We start from the raw sequence: 17,917 nt of genomic DNA on the forward strand, positions 1-17,917 counted from the left end.
TTTTCTATCTGACAGAAAGATCTTCAAAACTCTTAAGTTTTGAGCAGTTTTGCTCAGCTATGGAAAAGATAAATCTTCAAGTAGGATGGGAGTGAGCCCTTTTCTTTGAGGATCTCCTCCAAAAGGACAGTTATCAGGACTAAGTTTAGGGAAAGTGCATTTTATACTGAGGTTTTCTTATTTCTTTTTTCCAGGCTAATTATTGTTTTTCAATGGCCCCTCCAATTCAATCCAAACTTAGAACTGCACGTTGTAATTGCATTTCATTGACTTCAGCTGAGTCATTTGTGTTCTGGCATCTTGTTCAAGTCCTAACTTGTTTCTGTTCACAAGAATGCTTTGAAATGAAACAATAAGATGAAGAGAGAATGTTAACATCTTTTTGCATCATATTACTATTGCTGTTTTCTTGGCTATGGAGTCACTACGAAATAAATACTTTAACAGATAAGGAAAGGTCTGTTCAAATTAATTAAAGATTAAATCTTTTTTTTTTTTTTTTTTTTTGTAAGTGACTTTGGCAGCAGTTTCTGGATTTGAGAATGTCATCAGACACTTCTACAGGCCCACACAGTGAGACTTAAAAAGAACAATGACTAGTAGTCATATAACAGATTATTCTGAAATACACAGTACTTTGATCAAGAAACAAAAACATAATTGAATGCACTGCTTGCTCAGCTGGTATCTCGGCGGAAATGAGGCGTTTTGTCATGTAAGCCACTCACATAACATCCCTTGTACAGAAATGTGGTTGGAAGAAAATGAAGATATTTTTTAAACAGTGATTTATGATCTAGAAACCCAAACGATAACTTTTAAATCAAATGAAAACGACAATTTTCTTAGACTATAGATTTATGTAAGGTGGCCATATTGACTCAGGCCCCAAATATTTTATGGGCCAACCTCTGAGATTTATCATTCATTTCATAAATAAAATGCCTCAGGGCTGACTCTACCACTACGATTCAGATCCCCCAAGGCCAGCGTGAATATGTCCCAGTAGTTTTTAAAAGGGGAAAAGAAAACATACAAAAATCTGCCATTTTATTTTAGCAAGTAAAACAAACTCTTTGCACCCCCCGCCTCCTACCCCAGCCAGAACTTCAAAGTGTTTGTTGATATTTGATCTGAATGGAACCAAACTGATAGATTTTGTAAACTGGGATAGGTACATGCTCTTTTCTTTTTCTTCCTCTCTTTTTTAAGATTTATTATTTGTTTTAGTAATCTCTACAGGAACATGGGGCTCAAACTCATGACCCCGAGATCAAGAGTCACATGTACTGGCCGGGCATCTCAGTACATGCTATTCCTAAAACTGGCAGATGAGCTGAAAGAGATTATTATATTTAAAAAAACATTTAGATAATAGTTTGTTTGCTATTTTTTTTCATCGATGTCCTTGACCAACGTCCATGCATATCTCTTAGTGCTTACTACTCACCCCGATGGTGAGGAAGATGGCTCTTACCTTCACAAGTCTCAGTCTCTGTTCTGAACACGTACCCAGGGGGGCATGTACAACTGTAACTCCCAGGAGTGTTTCTGCACAGGCCATTGTCACAAAGCAATCTGTTGACCAAGCACTCATCGATGTCTGAAAGCAGTCAGTAGGAGACAGGAGACAGGCATAGTGAAATGAATAGGCCAGAGACCAGCAAGGTTCTATTTTTATTTGATTCCTCCCCTCACTCCCTCCTTGATTTCATCTCTCCTTTTAATTAATTTGTTTGTTTATTTATTTTTTTCATCTCTCCTTTTAAAAACTGAATATATATTTTAGTTGAATATAGTTGATATACAGTATTCTACTAGCTTCAGGTCTGCACGACAGTGATTCAGTATTTATATACATTAGGCAAAGCTCACCATGGTAATAAGTGTACAAACCATACAAAGTTTTTGCAACATTGACTGTATTCCTTATGCTGTACTTTTCATCCCCACGACATATTTATTTTATAACTGGAAGTTGGCACTTCTTAATCCCCTTTGCCTACCTCACCCTTCTCCCCCTGCCATTCTTAGTCTTTCTGTGCTCATAGCACATTCATTGATCTTAAGGAAAATATATTTGGTTTGACTCATATGGAACATTTCTATACTGGTGGCTACTGTGAAAATGTTTTGAAGCTCTTGGAATGAATATACATCAACATACACACACACATATATTATACATTTAAAAGCACCAATGAAATATATCAAAAGATTAAACTCACTTGACTATGGATTTATTTATATGTAATAAAAACAATAGATGATTTTTAAAAACATTTTTTCTGATTAAAATTCTAATAAAAACACATTAAGTGGCAGTTAAACAAAAGGTGTTTACTACTCTTTTTCCATTAAGTTTTTACTTCAGAAACAATTCATTATTAGTGGGAAATTAATGATTTATTTTGTATATTCCTTTAATGGCCTAGAACAGCCTAGAAAATATTGTCTACAGCTCAGATTTAAGAAGCTCACACTGAGTTCTCTCTTCCTATCCACACTCACTTTTTCTAATGTAGTTAATAACAGAAAGAAATAAAAGTTGCAATTTTGAGAGAATAGTTCCTTCAACTTATATTGTTTTAATCTTGCAAATAACAATTGTGCCTTACCAAACAATATGCACAATATGTTGTGAAAATTTGGAAAACAGAGATTGGAAAAATATTTGCTATGATTCCATCAGCTCTGATAAATGTTATTTTCTGTATTTTATCTGATTTTTTCCTTTGAGTGTCATATTTTTGCTCCAATTCTGAATTTTGAGTTTTAAAAACTAACTCTATATTTTAAGCATTACCATAAACTTCCCTATTATCGTATGTTGCATTAAGTGTCTGTGTTACAAATAATTTATCCACTATTCCGTGCTGTGGGTTAAAATATGTCCCTCAAAAAAGTTATGTTGAAGTCATAATGTGACCTTATTTGGAAACAGGCATGTTTAAGAAGTAATTAAGTTAAAATGAGATCATTAGGGGAGGCTGTAATCCAACATGACTGCCGTCCATAAAAAAAGGGTAAATGATGTGAAACACAGCAGGAAGATGATGTGAAAATACCCAGGGAAAAGATGGACATGTGACCACAGTGATGCATCTAACAAGCCAAGAAACATCAGGATTGTAGGCACACACCGGAGGCTGGAAGAGGGAAGGAAGGATCTTCTCCTGGAGCCATGAGAGAGAGCACAGCCCCCTGGACACCTTGATTTTAGACTTCTGACTTCCCAAACCATGAGAAACTAAATTTCTGTTGCTTTAAGCAACTCAAATTTTGCTACTTTGTTACAGCAACTCTAGCAGACTAAAATTGAAGTTTAGTTTAATTTTTATTTTAAAATGTAATTTTAATTTTTATCAAAAATATTCATATGCCTACTCTAAAAAGTTAAGTAATGCCACAAACTGTGTTCAGTGTGTAAATGCTCACCAAATCTCCCTGTTTTCAGCAGGGTGCCTGTGTGCTTAACTGTACTTGACTACATTTATGTCTTCAACTCAGGATCATGTGAATATATTCAATAATAATGAGCCAGTACTGACAAGTGTAGGAAAATGTATTTCTAAGTACAGTCACCAAGACTTGAAAATAAGAGTCATCAATGATCAGATGTAACAATGATTACATATGATGGATTTAAAAACATTCACTTTATAAAAGTGGACTCGAGTGCTCCATGAGAAAGTTTACACTCTTCATAAATTCTTAAGTACATAAACTGAGTTTTCACATTCTCTTATAAATTATAAAAAGAAAAACCTATCTCAGTAATCATGTTTGGGTAAGTTGCAGTAACCAGTTGTTTCTTTGTAAGTCAAAGTTTTCAACCTGTAATACTTTATTTTCTTAACTTACTATTATCCATACTGCCCTGTTAATTCTCAATTTCTCAGTGAAAAAAATTATAGGATTAAGATGTATGTAGAAATACAACAGGCCAATAACTGGGTACACATCAATTCATTTAGGAAAAGAATGATTTAAATACTGAGTTATGCTACTAAAAAGTTTGTTACTGTGTAACAGAATTGGGTGGATTTTTATTTTTTATTTTTTTAGTAAGAACGAAACAAGAGGAACTGTAAGAGCTGCAGTTTTATTCACTTATTTGTATTTAGATTTTTCTTAGAATCCATGGAATGAAACTATACAGTAGGCTCCTGGATAGACAGGGCAACTTACCAATACAGTTTCTTCCAGATGCATCTGGTTCATAGCCACTGTTGCAATTACAACGGTAACTACCACGTAGATTTTCACAAATTCCATTGGCACATATATCGGGATCCAAAGCACATTCGTTGATATCTGCATTAAATGTTGGAAAATTCAATGCTCACAGACATTTTATTGTTTGTTGACACATGTAGGTCTAATAAAGACCGCTCAACATATAAACTGCTTAACTCTGCAAAACCACAATTTGCCTGCCTTTCAGAAAGGGAAAGGAAATGAAAATAAGGAATAAGAGAATAAAAGTGGGGGATTACAGGATAATTCCATGGTAAGTTAAAAGAAAAATGAAGGAGACTGGCAGAAATAAAAAGGACTAACCCATGTAATGTGCTGGTATTTATGATAAAATTAATAAAGAAATTTATAGCCTCTTGGCTCAAAATCCAAAGGAAAACTTAACTTGATAGGTATTATAACCATCTAATTAAAAGACAAACATTTATTAGGGTGACCTATATAATTTTATGGTCCCCAACGGCATGGAATATTTCTATTTTATTATCATTTTTTTTACAGTCAAGTGAGTAATATGATACTTAATAAATATTTCTCATTCTTAAGAAGTTAAAATTAATGGAGAGGACAGTTCAAATGTGGATGCTTAACAACACAATGTTTTACAATAACCCATGAACAGGACTACTCTGTCAGCTATAGGCAGTAAGACTCGAGGAGCAATGTGCTTGTTTGAACAACCTTGTAGTTCCCACAAGTGGTTGGCTCTGCTGGGGACTATACTGAGAAGGGATGAAAAATACAAAATCAAATTTTGGTCACTATGCTCAAATTTTAATCCTAACAGTTGTTTTCTTGAATTTGGGTGACCTTAACATATGCCAGAAACGCCAGCTTTTTCATTTTTGGGAGAAACATCCTTGTAAAAGTTTGTTTCTTCATTCTGGTTTCTGATGTTCATGGCAAAGATGCAATATTGCTGTAACTAATCTATAATGTGTCTAAAATCTTCTCAAACACAAACGGAAAAGACTATATATGTAAAGTGAAGACTACCAGTATCTTATAGTTTTCTTTAAAAATAATACAAAGAAACTATATGTATATACTCTATGTATACAAAAGAACCTTAAAGCTATAAACACGTATTTATTTAATATTCAAGGTTTCAGAGTGGAATTTTGTAGATCATCTTGATAAGTTTAAAATAAGAAAATGTCGACAGATTTTACTTCTTTACTTACATTTAAAATCCTCTCAGTATTCTTAGGCATCAATAATCTTAACAACATATTTTTAGGGTAGTAAATCCCAAACCTAATCCATATCAAGTATGTCTTAAAGATTTTTAAAATGTCAGCACCAATTTTTTTTTTATTTAAAATGACTCACTTTTTAAAAAAATCTAAGTACCAACTCTAGTTTCTTCCTAAGCAACAGTACCCACAAAATTATGGTTGAAGTTTGTCAGGGACATTTTCAACAATATGTAACAGTTAAGTATTTATCTGCTAGGAAACATGCACATCTACATATTAACATCCTAGCTTATAACCACTGTTCTAAGAGATAATTTATCTTATTATTTTACACTGATATATTTTTAACATATTAAATACATTCATATTCATGTTCTAATCATAAAGCTATCAATCACATAAATACTGTAAGATTGAGAATTGAATAGTTACCTCTTCCATCCACAGTGATACCTACTCCACTACTACAAAGACCATGGAATTCAGCTAGAAGATCAAAAAAATACATAAATTAAAATCTACCTCTCCATACACATGTAACTTACATCACTCCAGAAGTACCATGAAGAAAAATTACTAGTAATAATTTTTTAAATGAAAAAATTATTATTATTTTCTAGCACATAGAAATATAGCACATATTGTAATAATTCCAAAATCACAGATAAACATAAAAATAGAAACTACTAAGTTATTATCACTCTGAACATAGCTAATATATTAATAAATGTTACAAATACTTTCTATGTATGGAAACTAAAAAAAACTCCAAATTGTATTGTAGAGAGTGCTTTTTCATTATTTTCTCTCAATAACAAAATTATAGTAGACAATACTTAGTCTAACAGTATTTACCATGTATCTGGTATTATTCTAGCATTTTACCTCTAATAATTTATTTACTCCTCCCAATATTAAAAAGTAGATATATTTTTTATTGAAGTGTAGGTTACACACAATGTTCCATTAGTTTTAGGTGTACAACGTTACAACTGGACAATTTGATATGTTCTGTTGTGCTCACCACAAGTGTAGCTACCATTCCTCAGCACACAACATGGTCACAGTACCACTGACTGTATTCCCTATGCTCTACCTTTCATCCCTGTGACTTATTGATTCCATAACTGGAAGCCTAAACCTTCTACTCCCCTTCACTCATTTGGCCTATCCTTCCACCCCCTTGCAACCATTAGTTTGTTCTCTGTATTTATGAGTCTGCTTTTGACTTTATGAGTTTGCTTTGTTTTGATTTTTAGATTCTACATGCAAATGAAATCATATGGTATCTCTCTTTGTCTTACTTCACTAAGCATCATACCTTCTAGGTTCATCCTAGCCGCCACAAATGGTAAGATCTCATTCTTTTTCATAGCTGAGTAATATTCACAAACTAGATACCATTATCTCCCCTCTTTGACACCTGAAAAAATTGGGTCAGAGATGGAAATGATTTGCCTAGATCACAGAGGTTTAAGAGGGGAGCAGGGTAGGTAGGATCCTCTGCACTTTGTCATATACATTTATGTTAATATTCCATTTAAATATAGACTAGTATTTTTTTCTGTTATGTAGATGTACCACATTTATTCAAGCCATGTCTTAATGATGAGATCAGGTTTGTCCAACTTTTAGCAATTATAATAAATAATGTGAAATTCTATTTTATCACTAGGTTAATCTCTTGAAAGTAAAACTGCTCAGAATTTATGCCTCTCTTTAAGGCTTCTGCTAGTTCTCCTCTTTTTACATGTCCCCAGGTTAGCCTTCTAGCAGTATGAGAGAGTACTCATATGGGCAAAAGCAAGCATCTAAACTTTACCATCTAATAAACAAAAATGATACCTTGTTTTAATTTTTTTTTAACTTTAGCACATTCTATCACGTGGTTCTCTACCATTGGCATTTGTTTTTGTGTGAAATCTTGTTTGTGCATAGTGCACTTTTTTCTATAGATGATCTCAACTTTCCTTACCAATTAATGTAAATTCCTTACAAATTAAGAAACACATTTTTCCAATTTATATGTGTATTTTAGTGTTGGCTTTCTGCTCTGAGAGTCCTTTATTATTACAAAATAACAAATAGTTAATATATTCTATCTAAAAGAGGATTATTTTGTAAGTCTAGTGCAGGGAGCTAATTCCACATTTTTTTTCCTAATATTTATCAACAATATTCAATACTTCAATCTTTCCTTACCGATATCTTTATTGTATCCTACATTCCCATTTATTGTCACATCTGTTTCTAGATTCCAGATTTTATTAGTTTACTCCTCTTTTTTTATCTAGTCTTGTTACCAATTTCTATACTTCTTTTGTATATGCATAATTGACTTAAATATTTTTAGGGCACAATTCCCTACATTAACTCTTCTTGTTTTTTAAAAAAAGAAGTTCCTCCCTTCTAGAGAACCTGATGCTTTGCTAACATTTGAACAATCCACTTAGGATTCTCAAAAGAATTACAAGCCATTTCCCCTTGCTAAAATCCCTTTCTTCCACCTTCTATCTGGAATGTTCTTATTCTTTCTTTCAAAACCAAACTGAGCAGTCACCCACCCCCACCCCTGGCCCCGTGGAGTCCCTCCCAACTTCCCAAAACCATTTACTGCTCCTTCCCCTTCATGTTCTCCCAGTTCTCTGTTTCTGTCCTTTGTAAGGCACTAACCAGTATAAACTACTAAACTGTAGTTTATGTTTTTGCCTGTCTATACTTCCAACTATTCCTAACTTCAAAAAAAAAAGAGATTGCATTTATTGTTGAATCCCTATTGTACTTACACAAATTCAGTACAGATTTTGTAAAAATATAGATAACCACAAGTCACAGAATAGTCAAAGAATTAGACCATATAATATGCATGTATTTGTGAATAAATCAGTAAAAGTGTTTATTACTTGCTGGAACTACTGACAGACTATAGACTAAGACTATGCTGTGGAAGATGAAATATAAATAAATATAATCAGGCTCCTATGAATTTATTATAACCTTGAATGTATCAAGTAGATTTTATGCTATTCATCTTTAAAGTGATATGAAAGATCAAAAACAGTGAGGCTAAGGCATCCATGTTTAATTGTAATCTGTTGTAACAATCCTAATTAGGTCAGCGAATACATTCTTCTATTCCCTGTATGTACTTTGCCCAGAGATCATAGGTAAATACAGGCCAAATCTCCTCATTCTATGCCTCACATACCAACACAAATTTTGATTTCTTCAACTGAAAACAGAGCTTATGTCCTCTTTGGCCAGATACCTAATGTTACCTTTCTAGATTCTTCACCAGATGTGAAACTGGCCAATGACACTACCTGAATTTTTAGCAGGGCAGGGCTGGCAGGGCTCTCCAAAACCGTAGTCTGGATTGGCACAGCAGCATTCAGACTTGGTCACCGCACCAGGGAAAGGACGGACACACACTCCCTTCTTGATCCCACCGTAGCATGTACTGCGCATGTGAGTATCTAAAAGGAGATAAAAGAACAATGATTTGAAATGTTGATGGAGATTAAGAGATTTCAAAGCTGAGGGCTTCTTTTCACCTAAGTAGCTACTAGATGGGAAACTTCTAGAGGGCACCTGCCACTTCTCTCTTCTTTCACTGGCTATCCTATACTCAAAATGACACGTGTTATTTCCACTGAATTTCTCAGGAACAATGAAGTGCAGGATGGTAAACAACCTTGAGAGGACACTACTTGGAGAAATTTCTTACTTCAACTTTCTGAGTTAGAAGGCTTTTCTTGCCAAGCCCCAGTTGACTACTGTGACTGGGTCTTAATCTCAGACCCACAAAAAACCCAGGTGTAAAAATAAAAGCCACTGCTGTGTGTCCTCAGTGTTGTGTTTAGTGGCTCTACAGACATAATCTTGTTAAACATTCTGATCACCAACTCCATAGGACAGTGATCATTATCCATATTTTAGAGATGAGGAAGACAAGATTTGGAGGGATTCTGTAAGTAGCTCCAGTCCTAGACTACTCACTGCTCAAGCTGGAGTTTATACTCAGGCTACATGACTTCCAACGCTCTTCCTGTTCCTGTTGTGTCATGCTATGTCCCGAAGAAGCATACACTACTTAGGCTCTTGCTCTGAATTCTCATAAAATATGCTACAACTTTATGAGACAGTAAATGGTGAACTATGAAAAACGAAGATCACCAGAGAGGCCAGAGAAGCAGCATGATTTTTAAACAGTATGCTGACATAGTTATTCACAACTTGTTGGAAATAACTTCATCTACTTATTATAGAGAGTAACCTACTGAGTCACCTACTGCTTATGATCTGGTGATGTTTCTCATTAAAATAGTGAGATTTACAGCTACACCAGAAAATGAGATGTGTGAATGCTCACATGGAAGAGGACATGAGATTTACCACAACCACCCTAGAGAGAGGACATGTTGTCCCCTTCTGCTTCTGCTGAGATGAAGTCTGGCAAAGTCAGCTCCGAGTTATGTGTAAGAGTAGGACTTGACTCAAAGACAAATATGCACGAATAGAAGAACATAGTTTAGGATTCACAATATGATTTTTATGAGTTCCTAGGATGACATCTATCACCTCAGAAAGCATCAAAGAACAGTTAAATTTATTTCTGTGTTCATGTTGAGAACATGATCTTCATACAATTTTTAAAAGCAAGTTGATAAAAAGCTATGGTACTCACTGGAAGAGTGAGACACATTGTATACTGGTATGGGTTACAGATTAACAAAGTTGTTTAGAATACCCAACACGAGAAGGTCCATGGAAGAGAAAGTAATGTAACATATGTGTAGGTTTTGGGAACATGAATTGTCCTGGGTTCTGGTCCCTATGGGATGGATCTTAAAATATTTAACACATTTCTCATCCATTAAATAAGGACAGAATTTATACCATAAATGAGAGTTGTTTGTGAAGCACAAAGCGCAGTATGTGAAACACATAGGAAATACCCAAAAAACATGATGACTACTTTATTTCTCTCTTCTATTTTTCATGAGGACAGTCAACCTTTAACTGTTCAAAGGCACCAGATTGGAATCTTAGTTCATTTTAACTAAGACACTGCTCATAGGTGGACAAAGGAAGAGGCACTGAAAGCACCATCACATAAATATTTTGGTGCGGGCCTGGACCTAAACACTGCTGAGCTGTTATCTTTTCTGTGCTATCAAATTTCTCCATGACTTTTCTTAAAGAATAGAATTTTTAAAGGATTTTCTCAGGTTCTACAACTGCTGGTAAAGTATGCATAGATGCAAAATGTTAATTTTATTCTTCTTTCTTGAGTGTCAACTTTTCTTTATTGCTTAAAGTAGCAACTCCAAGACATCTATGCCCTAGAGGTGAGGCCACTCTTCTAGTTTAATAAAACAATAATAACTGCAATAGCTAATTTATTGGGCATGTTAAATTCCAGACACTGTTCAGAGCTTTGTATAAATAAATCTAATACTAACTTATTTAATTCTCAAAAAACTAATGAGGAAAGGAGGCAAAGAAAAGTAATGTACCTTGCCCAAGTCCACAGAGCTATTAAGGACCATAACTAGGATAAAGAAAATTAACCTTTCAGCTAACAGAAGTGTCCAACAGTGTTGATAATGATATCAAAATACTCTTAAGCTAATGTAGGAAAAAAGGAAACTTAAGCTGAATTCCCAAGGGGCTAAATACCAAATAACGAGGTGAATTTTGAGACTACATCCTGAAGGAAGTGGATATGGAAAATCACTTGTCAGGTCCTGAAAACCCTCCCAATATAGACGACATCATTTGAAACAGTGACAATTAAGAGAGGACTTTTTGAGGAGGAATTTTTTTTTTGTCAAGAGATAGATTATGCGTTCATGAGTTCGGGGTGCTTCCATCCTCACCACTGGTCCCAAGAGAACTTTCCAGGGAGCAGGTGAAGAGCTTTGTGCCCGGCTCTGCCTGGGATTCCTACAGGCAGAAGTGAGTGGCTGTAATTCCTACTGGAGGAGCAAGTGACATCCACCTCTATTCATAAGGTTAACAGGGCAAAGGACGGCATGCCACTTGGATTAGGCATGGGCCACATGAAGAGAGGGTCCTAGGGACACCTGGGTAGCTCAATGGTTGAGCATCTGCCTTTGACTCCGAGCGTGATCCTGGGGTCCTGGGATCAAGTCCGACATCGAGCTCCTCGTGGGGAGCCTGCTTCTCCCTCTTGCTTATGTCTCTGCCTTTCTTTCTGTACCTCTCATGAATAAATAATAAAATCTTAAAAAAAAAAAAAGAGAGAGAGAGGGTCCTAAAGCAATGGCATGGAGGTGAGACAATCAGAGAGAGCCTCTGAAATGGATTGCTAAAAGAACAGAGAGTGGGCCAGGAGGGCCCCCAGGAGAAAAAGGCAGTGTCTGCATCTCAGGAAGGGCAGCTGAATGCTTCCAGAGGAACTATGAAAGGAAGGGATGCTTTAAACACTGGGGAAGCCCAGAAACCTTGAAGCTATCCTAGGAAAGTCACCAGTGCTTCTGTCTTCTCACCCTTCTCACCCTTCCTCCTGCACTTTGATCCTTGTGGAATCAGAAAATATCTTGCTCAAGAATGTCTGAGCTCGCAAGAGAAGCTGTAACTTCAAGTCAGGTTTAGAATATTATTATATGGTACCAGGCATTCTAATTTATTAATTTAGATTGTTTTCATTACATAGATTTAAGAATAGTAAAGTTAGGGGATCCCTGTGTGGCTCAGCGGTTTAGCGCCTGCCTTTGGCCCAGGGTGTGATCCTGGAGACCAGGATCAAATCCCACATCGGGCTCCTTGCATGAGGCCTGCTTCTCCCTCTCCTTGCCTGTGTCTCTGCTTCTTTCCCTCTCTCTGTGTCTCTCATGAATAAATAAATAAAATCTTAAAAAAAAAAAGAATAGTAAAGTTATAGGGTTGCCTGGTTTTTCTTCTTTACTTATTGGGTAAATAGCTTCTACTGAATAAATTTAAAGATACATTTTAAAAGGACGGAAGAGACTAAATATAGTTGCCTTTTCTTTCTGTCCTGCCTATGTGTCATGCTTCTTTAACATACTAGTTACAGTAATAGTTTAATAATAGTAATAGTAATAGTTTCTGAAGATAAAAACCAACATCTCAGTGTCTAAGGAAACAAAAGTACGCAAAAGATAAATCTAAAATTGAAGCACTAATCCTAACAATAATTCATAGTAGTGATTCATCTCTAACTTCAAGAATCAACACATCTCAAAGACATCACCAAAGGCAGAAGAGATGAAAAAAAATCTAGCATGTTATGGGAATAGCAATATATAATTTTAGACACAGAACAAATGGTGTTTTCAAAAACTTTAATTGACCACAACTGTGAAAACCTGAAGGCTTTCCAACAATGTCTGATACCTTTTCAGTATGTGGATGAGAAAATGCAGATTTGTGTTTGAAACACGGAATTTCTTATAACTACTCCTAGATTGGTTGCTTAACGGAAAAATAATTTCTTCCTCCAAAACTGGTTTTTGTACTCATCATAGATTTCAACAGAATCATCTAGGTAAAGGAAGGGGGAAAGTGCATTCATTAAAGTCAGTGAAAATAGCTCTCGTAAGCAGGAAGGAGGTACATTCTTCTGGCTGCTGTATTTAAAATACCTCTGAACCAAGTGCTGACAATCTTGTAAGCTGAAATAAATCCTAGACTGGAGACAGTGGATGAACTTAAGTGGACAGATTATTTCCATCTGCTGTTGCTTTTTTCCCCCTCCCCCTTCTTTCAGGACCCAAATGTTTTGGTTGTCATAGAGAAAAGTATTATCATCTATATCTAAGAAAGAATTTCATTTCTCTCACCTATGCTCTTTTTTTTTTTTTTTTCACCTATGCTCTTAAAGCAATGAGTTTGCAGGCCTTTTCCTGAGTCACCTGAAAAACAGAGGGTGCACAATGGCTAATGCACCCTACGGGTCCTATGAAAGCCCACTGGAGAAATAAGTGAATTAAGCTTTTACAACTAACTCATTCTGCTGGTGTCATTAGGACATTATGGTTGGGTTCTGAAATGCTAATGACATTTGTGATTTGTCTGCCTCTTTAAAGCTGATGCCTACTAACCCTGGTTTGCATCGAACCCATTTGGGAAGAGCACCCTCTTAAAAACAGTGAAGTTATAGGGAACTGTTTATTTTTTTTAGTTTATTTTTTATTTTTTATTTATTTTTTTATTTTTTGGGGAACGGTTTAGAATAAAATATATATTCTCTCTCATACTCTTCCGTTTCTATAGTTAGCTACACAGTGATGAGAAAAAAAAAACTATGTGAAAACATTTCTACCTTCTGATATAAGTCCAAGTTCTACAGTAGAAGTTACTTACATTTTACAGTGTGTTTGAGTAAAACCAGGGTTTATCCCCATTTCATATCTTATTTGTTTAAAATTACAAAATCTAAATCTATTGTTACGTAAAGACTCAGTCAGCTAACATTATCAAGTACTTTGATTTGAGGATACCTTTTCTTTTCCAACATTTCTGACTTGCATCTTATCAGAGCCTTCTGCAAGGAGCTTGCTGGGCTCACTGTACATTTTTTTTAAACCATTTTACTGAGGTGTAATTTACATACCTAAGAATTTACCCATTTAAGGAATATAATTCAATAGTTCTTTAAAAATATATTCACAGATACATATACCCATCACTACAACTGGTTTTAGAACATTTCACTATCTCAAAAATGCCTTTAGCCCTTAACCTCTTTGGCACCCTTACCCTCTCTTCTCTAAGCAACAATAATCTGCTGTGTTTCTGTATGTTTGTTTGCTTTGGATATTTCATATGAATGGAATCATATGCTACCTGGGATTTTGTGAGTGGCTCCTTTCACCAAGCATAATGTTTTCAAGGCTCATTCATATTTGCGCATTTATCAATACTTACTTCCTTTTTATGGCTGAATAGTTCTCCATGGTACAGATCTGTCTTTGTTTTTCCAAGATCACTTGGACACTGGGGACATTACAGAATGGTTCACTTACCCACACACACACGTCCATCTACACCCACAGCCAGACCTGGGGGACAGTCACAGCGGAAGGACCCTTCATTGTTGATGCAGTGCCCATTCATGCATATTCCCGGGGTCTGGCATTCATCAACATCTGCCCAGAGAGAAGCACAACCCAGGCCATTACTGGGTAAATTTAATATTATTACAGAGTTCATCTGTTGTCACCACTCTAGACTGTCAACCTTTTGTTTTCCATTGTATAATTTGTGGAAGGACACACAGATGTGATAACAAATCTTTCATCTAGATACAACTCTTTCAAACACATTTTCAGAGGGAATGACTGAAACCTTACCGATTAGGGGGAAAAAAGAGCCTCACACACTCATTTTTCATTATTTATCTGCCAATTTCATTTAATATTAAACTATACTTAATTCAAGTTAATTAAATGAAACCCATTCTTAAAACTAAGGTAAATGTTTGTCATTACCTTTTATTTACACTTACATAAAATTCAAATAAAGAGAGATGCTGTTTGAATATTAAGTTGATCCTTTCATAGTAACAAAATAGGGGACCATCTCTCTCCCTCTCTCTTTTTTTAAAAAAAGATTTATTCATTTATTTTAGAGAAAGAGTGAGCAAGGGTGTGGGGAGAGAGGAGTAGAGGGAGAGGGAGAGAGAATCTCAAGCAGACTCCCCGCTGAGTGTTGAGCGCAGAGCCCAATGTGGGGCTCGATCTCACCACCCTGATATCATGACTTGGGCTGAAATCAAGAGTCAGACTCTCAACTGACTGAGACACCCAGGGGCCCCATGGGGCATCTGACCTAATTTTCAACCTGCTCGAGTTTAATCAAATATAACCCAACAATGAATGGCTTCCCTGAAAGGCAAAAATAGTCTTCAACACAGGCCACCAAATCACGAACATTTTAAGATTTGCAGATTATAGTATCTATAGTAAGGAAATAAATTAAAAAATTCCAAGACAACAGAAACTGTTGAGGTCATATTTACATGTGTATGTAAGTTTCTTAGGCAATGCTAAAATAAAGTTACATGCTGTAATGTAACACTACACCCTGGAACATAACACAAAATTCAAATCCTGTCTTAAATCCAAGTCAGCTAACCTTGAGACATCTCAGTCATAAGTTGAAATAAAAAAACTACAACATTTTTATTGAATAGTATATTCCCCTTTCTCGAATAGTCAAGACACTATTTTTTATTCAGAAACACAAAAATCAGTCTTGATCTTTCTCTTTTCAACTCTCTTTCTCTTGGAATTTCATTGCAATTACAGGAATTGGCTATAAGTATTACTTGGTATTCAGATAAGTTTGTGCAATTGAAGGTAGAAAGGATTCAAAGAGTTGATTTCATCTAAAAGGAGAAAACTGAAAAAAAAAAAGCAAAATTTGCTCCATCTTACTAAATTCTGAGTATAAACTAGATATAATCTTATTCATTTCCAAGAGGCACTTCTTTTGCTTACTAAAATTATTGCTAGAGCTTAGTCTTCAAAATGGCTTCATAAATAAAACTGACAGGAACATTCAAATTATTTCTTCAGTTAGTCGATACAAGATTTTTAGATAATGATATAATGATTTTTAGATTAGTTTATGGAAAATATGTAATAACAAAACAAGTAATGAATGATAGTGGAAAATCTAGTTCTCAGAGCACAGAAATAAAAACCTTTCAAGATTTTTTCTTCCTCTTTTTTATTTAGGCAAAGAGTACAGAGAAATTACTTCTACATTGTCTCTTCCTGACTTGCTAGAACCAATCTGTCATTCCCTTAATTTTTCCTACACCATTATTATTTTTGTAAAGATATTACTGTTCCCTAGACCACAATGTGTGTTTTTCTAGGAAGCTTTAGACACCTGCCTTACTGAATTAGAAAGAGATGTGAATAATATGAAATCCACATGAAGAAACTGAAGTAATTCTTGCATGATTCATTCAAATAAAAAAGATGGTTTCAATCATGGTTACTTTCCTATCTCAAAGCCATACATACCAGTACAGTAACGCCCATTTGGAGCCAAGACAAATCCTGGTTTGCAGATGCACTTGAAGCTACCATCTTCATTAATGCACATCCCATTCAAACACATGTTGGTAGTTGTACATTCATCATGATCTGCAGGAGAGCAGAATGACTTACACCATGGCCTTGGGGGAACTGGTTCCCTCTCCTTCCACAAATAACCACCAATCATATTCCACTACATAAATGAACCATGTGCTCATTGATTTTTTTTTCTAATGTGAATGCCAACCAAGTGAGAGCAAAGAGGGTGGAGAATGTGAAGGACCTTTAGTACAAGGGAATATATATAAAGGAAAAAAATTAAGTAAATGTTGTGCTTAGTTGTTATTAAAGCCACATGAAAAGAGCCTTACTTTGATTAGCAAAAATCCTTATATGATTTCAGGGGGGAGTTTCTTCCGTAAGGGAGAATACAGCAATGATAAATGTCAATGCAAGTGGAATGATCTGGACTTCCATTAGTGGGTGAAATACAATGTGTTGCTGTGTGAATAGAGTATTTCTGTGGGATGCCGGTATCTACTTCACTGCCAGACATCACCAGGACCTCAAATTTAGAGATTTGTTTATCACATATGCCAAACATTTCTATATTCCCCCAGACTGGAGGTCAGGAGGAGACCTTTTCTAATCTGTTGGTGTTGTAATGGCAAAATGTAAAATTCTGTAGGTGCTAAAACTACCACCAAGAAAAACCACTACTTATAATTAAACATATACCACACAGAAAATTTCCAGAAGCAGGAAATTATTCATTGTTATAACATTTCTAAACAATCCATCCTTTGACTTTGTTTTGTGTTAAATGCATTTGTATTTTACTTAAGTCATCTAAAGTATTCTTATATGTGTGTTGCGTAAGCTTTCACAGAAGTAGTATATACGGTTCTAAATAAAAATGTATATCCTTTAAAAATCTTTTGCAAGGGGGCAGGCAATTTCCATACCAACACAGTTTTTTCCATCTGTAGTTAATTCAAAGCCAGCGTTGCAAATGCACTGGAAACTTCCATCTGTGTTCACACACCGGCCGTTTTTACAAAGAACCCCATTCTGGATGCACTCATCAATATCTGGGACAATGAAAAATGGCCAAATATTATTCTTTTACAATAACCACAGATAAAAACAGTAAGATAATAAATGTGATGTTCAATATTCAATTTTTTACATGTAATATCTAAGATCATGTTGCTTCTTTAGACAAACTTCCATCTGTCACCAGATTTTTTTTTTTTTATAGTCTTGACTTGTAGCAGCTGAAGAGGAAAAGAAAGAGAAAAATGGGATGGGGTGTGCTGGGAGGCTAGATGAGGGTGGACAGTGCAGTACAAAGACTGGTGCAAATATTTTGGACACACTGTTAGAAGATATCTAAAGCTATTGAGTAAGAACACAATA

The 17,917-nt window shown here is 35.3% G+C and overlaps 1 protein-coding gene across 2 annotated transcripts in view; it reads right to left on the reverse strand.

The window, feature by feature from the left end:
* FBN2 (fibrillin 2) overlaps positions 1 to 17,917 on the reverse strand; it is a 239,987-nt gene that overhangs the window by 83,002 nt on the left and 139,068 nt on the right. The window contains exons 13-19 of one of the 2 annotated variants that reach the window (XM_025433409.3): positions 17,464 to 17,589; positions 16,484 to 16,606; positions 14,474 to 14,596; positions 8,783 to 8,935; positions 5,892 to 5,945; positions 4,192 to 4,317; positions 1,478 to 1,603 (exon numbers count right to left, since the gene is read on the reverse strand). In XM_025433409.3, coding sequence (XP_025289194.2) covers positions 1,478 to 1,603; positions 4,192 to 4,317; positions 5,892 to 5,945; positions 8,783 to 8,935; positions 14,474 to 14,596; positions 16,484 to 16,606; positions 17,464 to 17,589 — 831 coding nt within the window. The remainder of the gene's footprint in view (positions 1 to 1,477; positions 1,604 to 4,191; positions 4,318 to 5,891; positions 5,946 to 8,782; positions 8,936 to 14,473; positions 14,597 to 16,483; positions 16,607 to 17,463; positions 17,590 to 17,917) is intronic. The other variant, XM_049116030.1, reaches the window with a different exon arrangement.

The sequence above is a fragment of the Canis lupus genome, chromosome 11 (genome assembly GCF_003254725.2).
Source record: "Canis lupus dingo isolate Sandy chromosome 11, ASM325472v2, whole genome shotgun sequence".
Classification (NCBI taxonomy): Eukaryota; Metazoa; Chordata; class Mammalia; order Carnivora; family Canidae; genus Canis; species Canis lupus.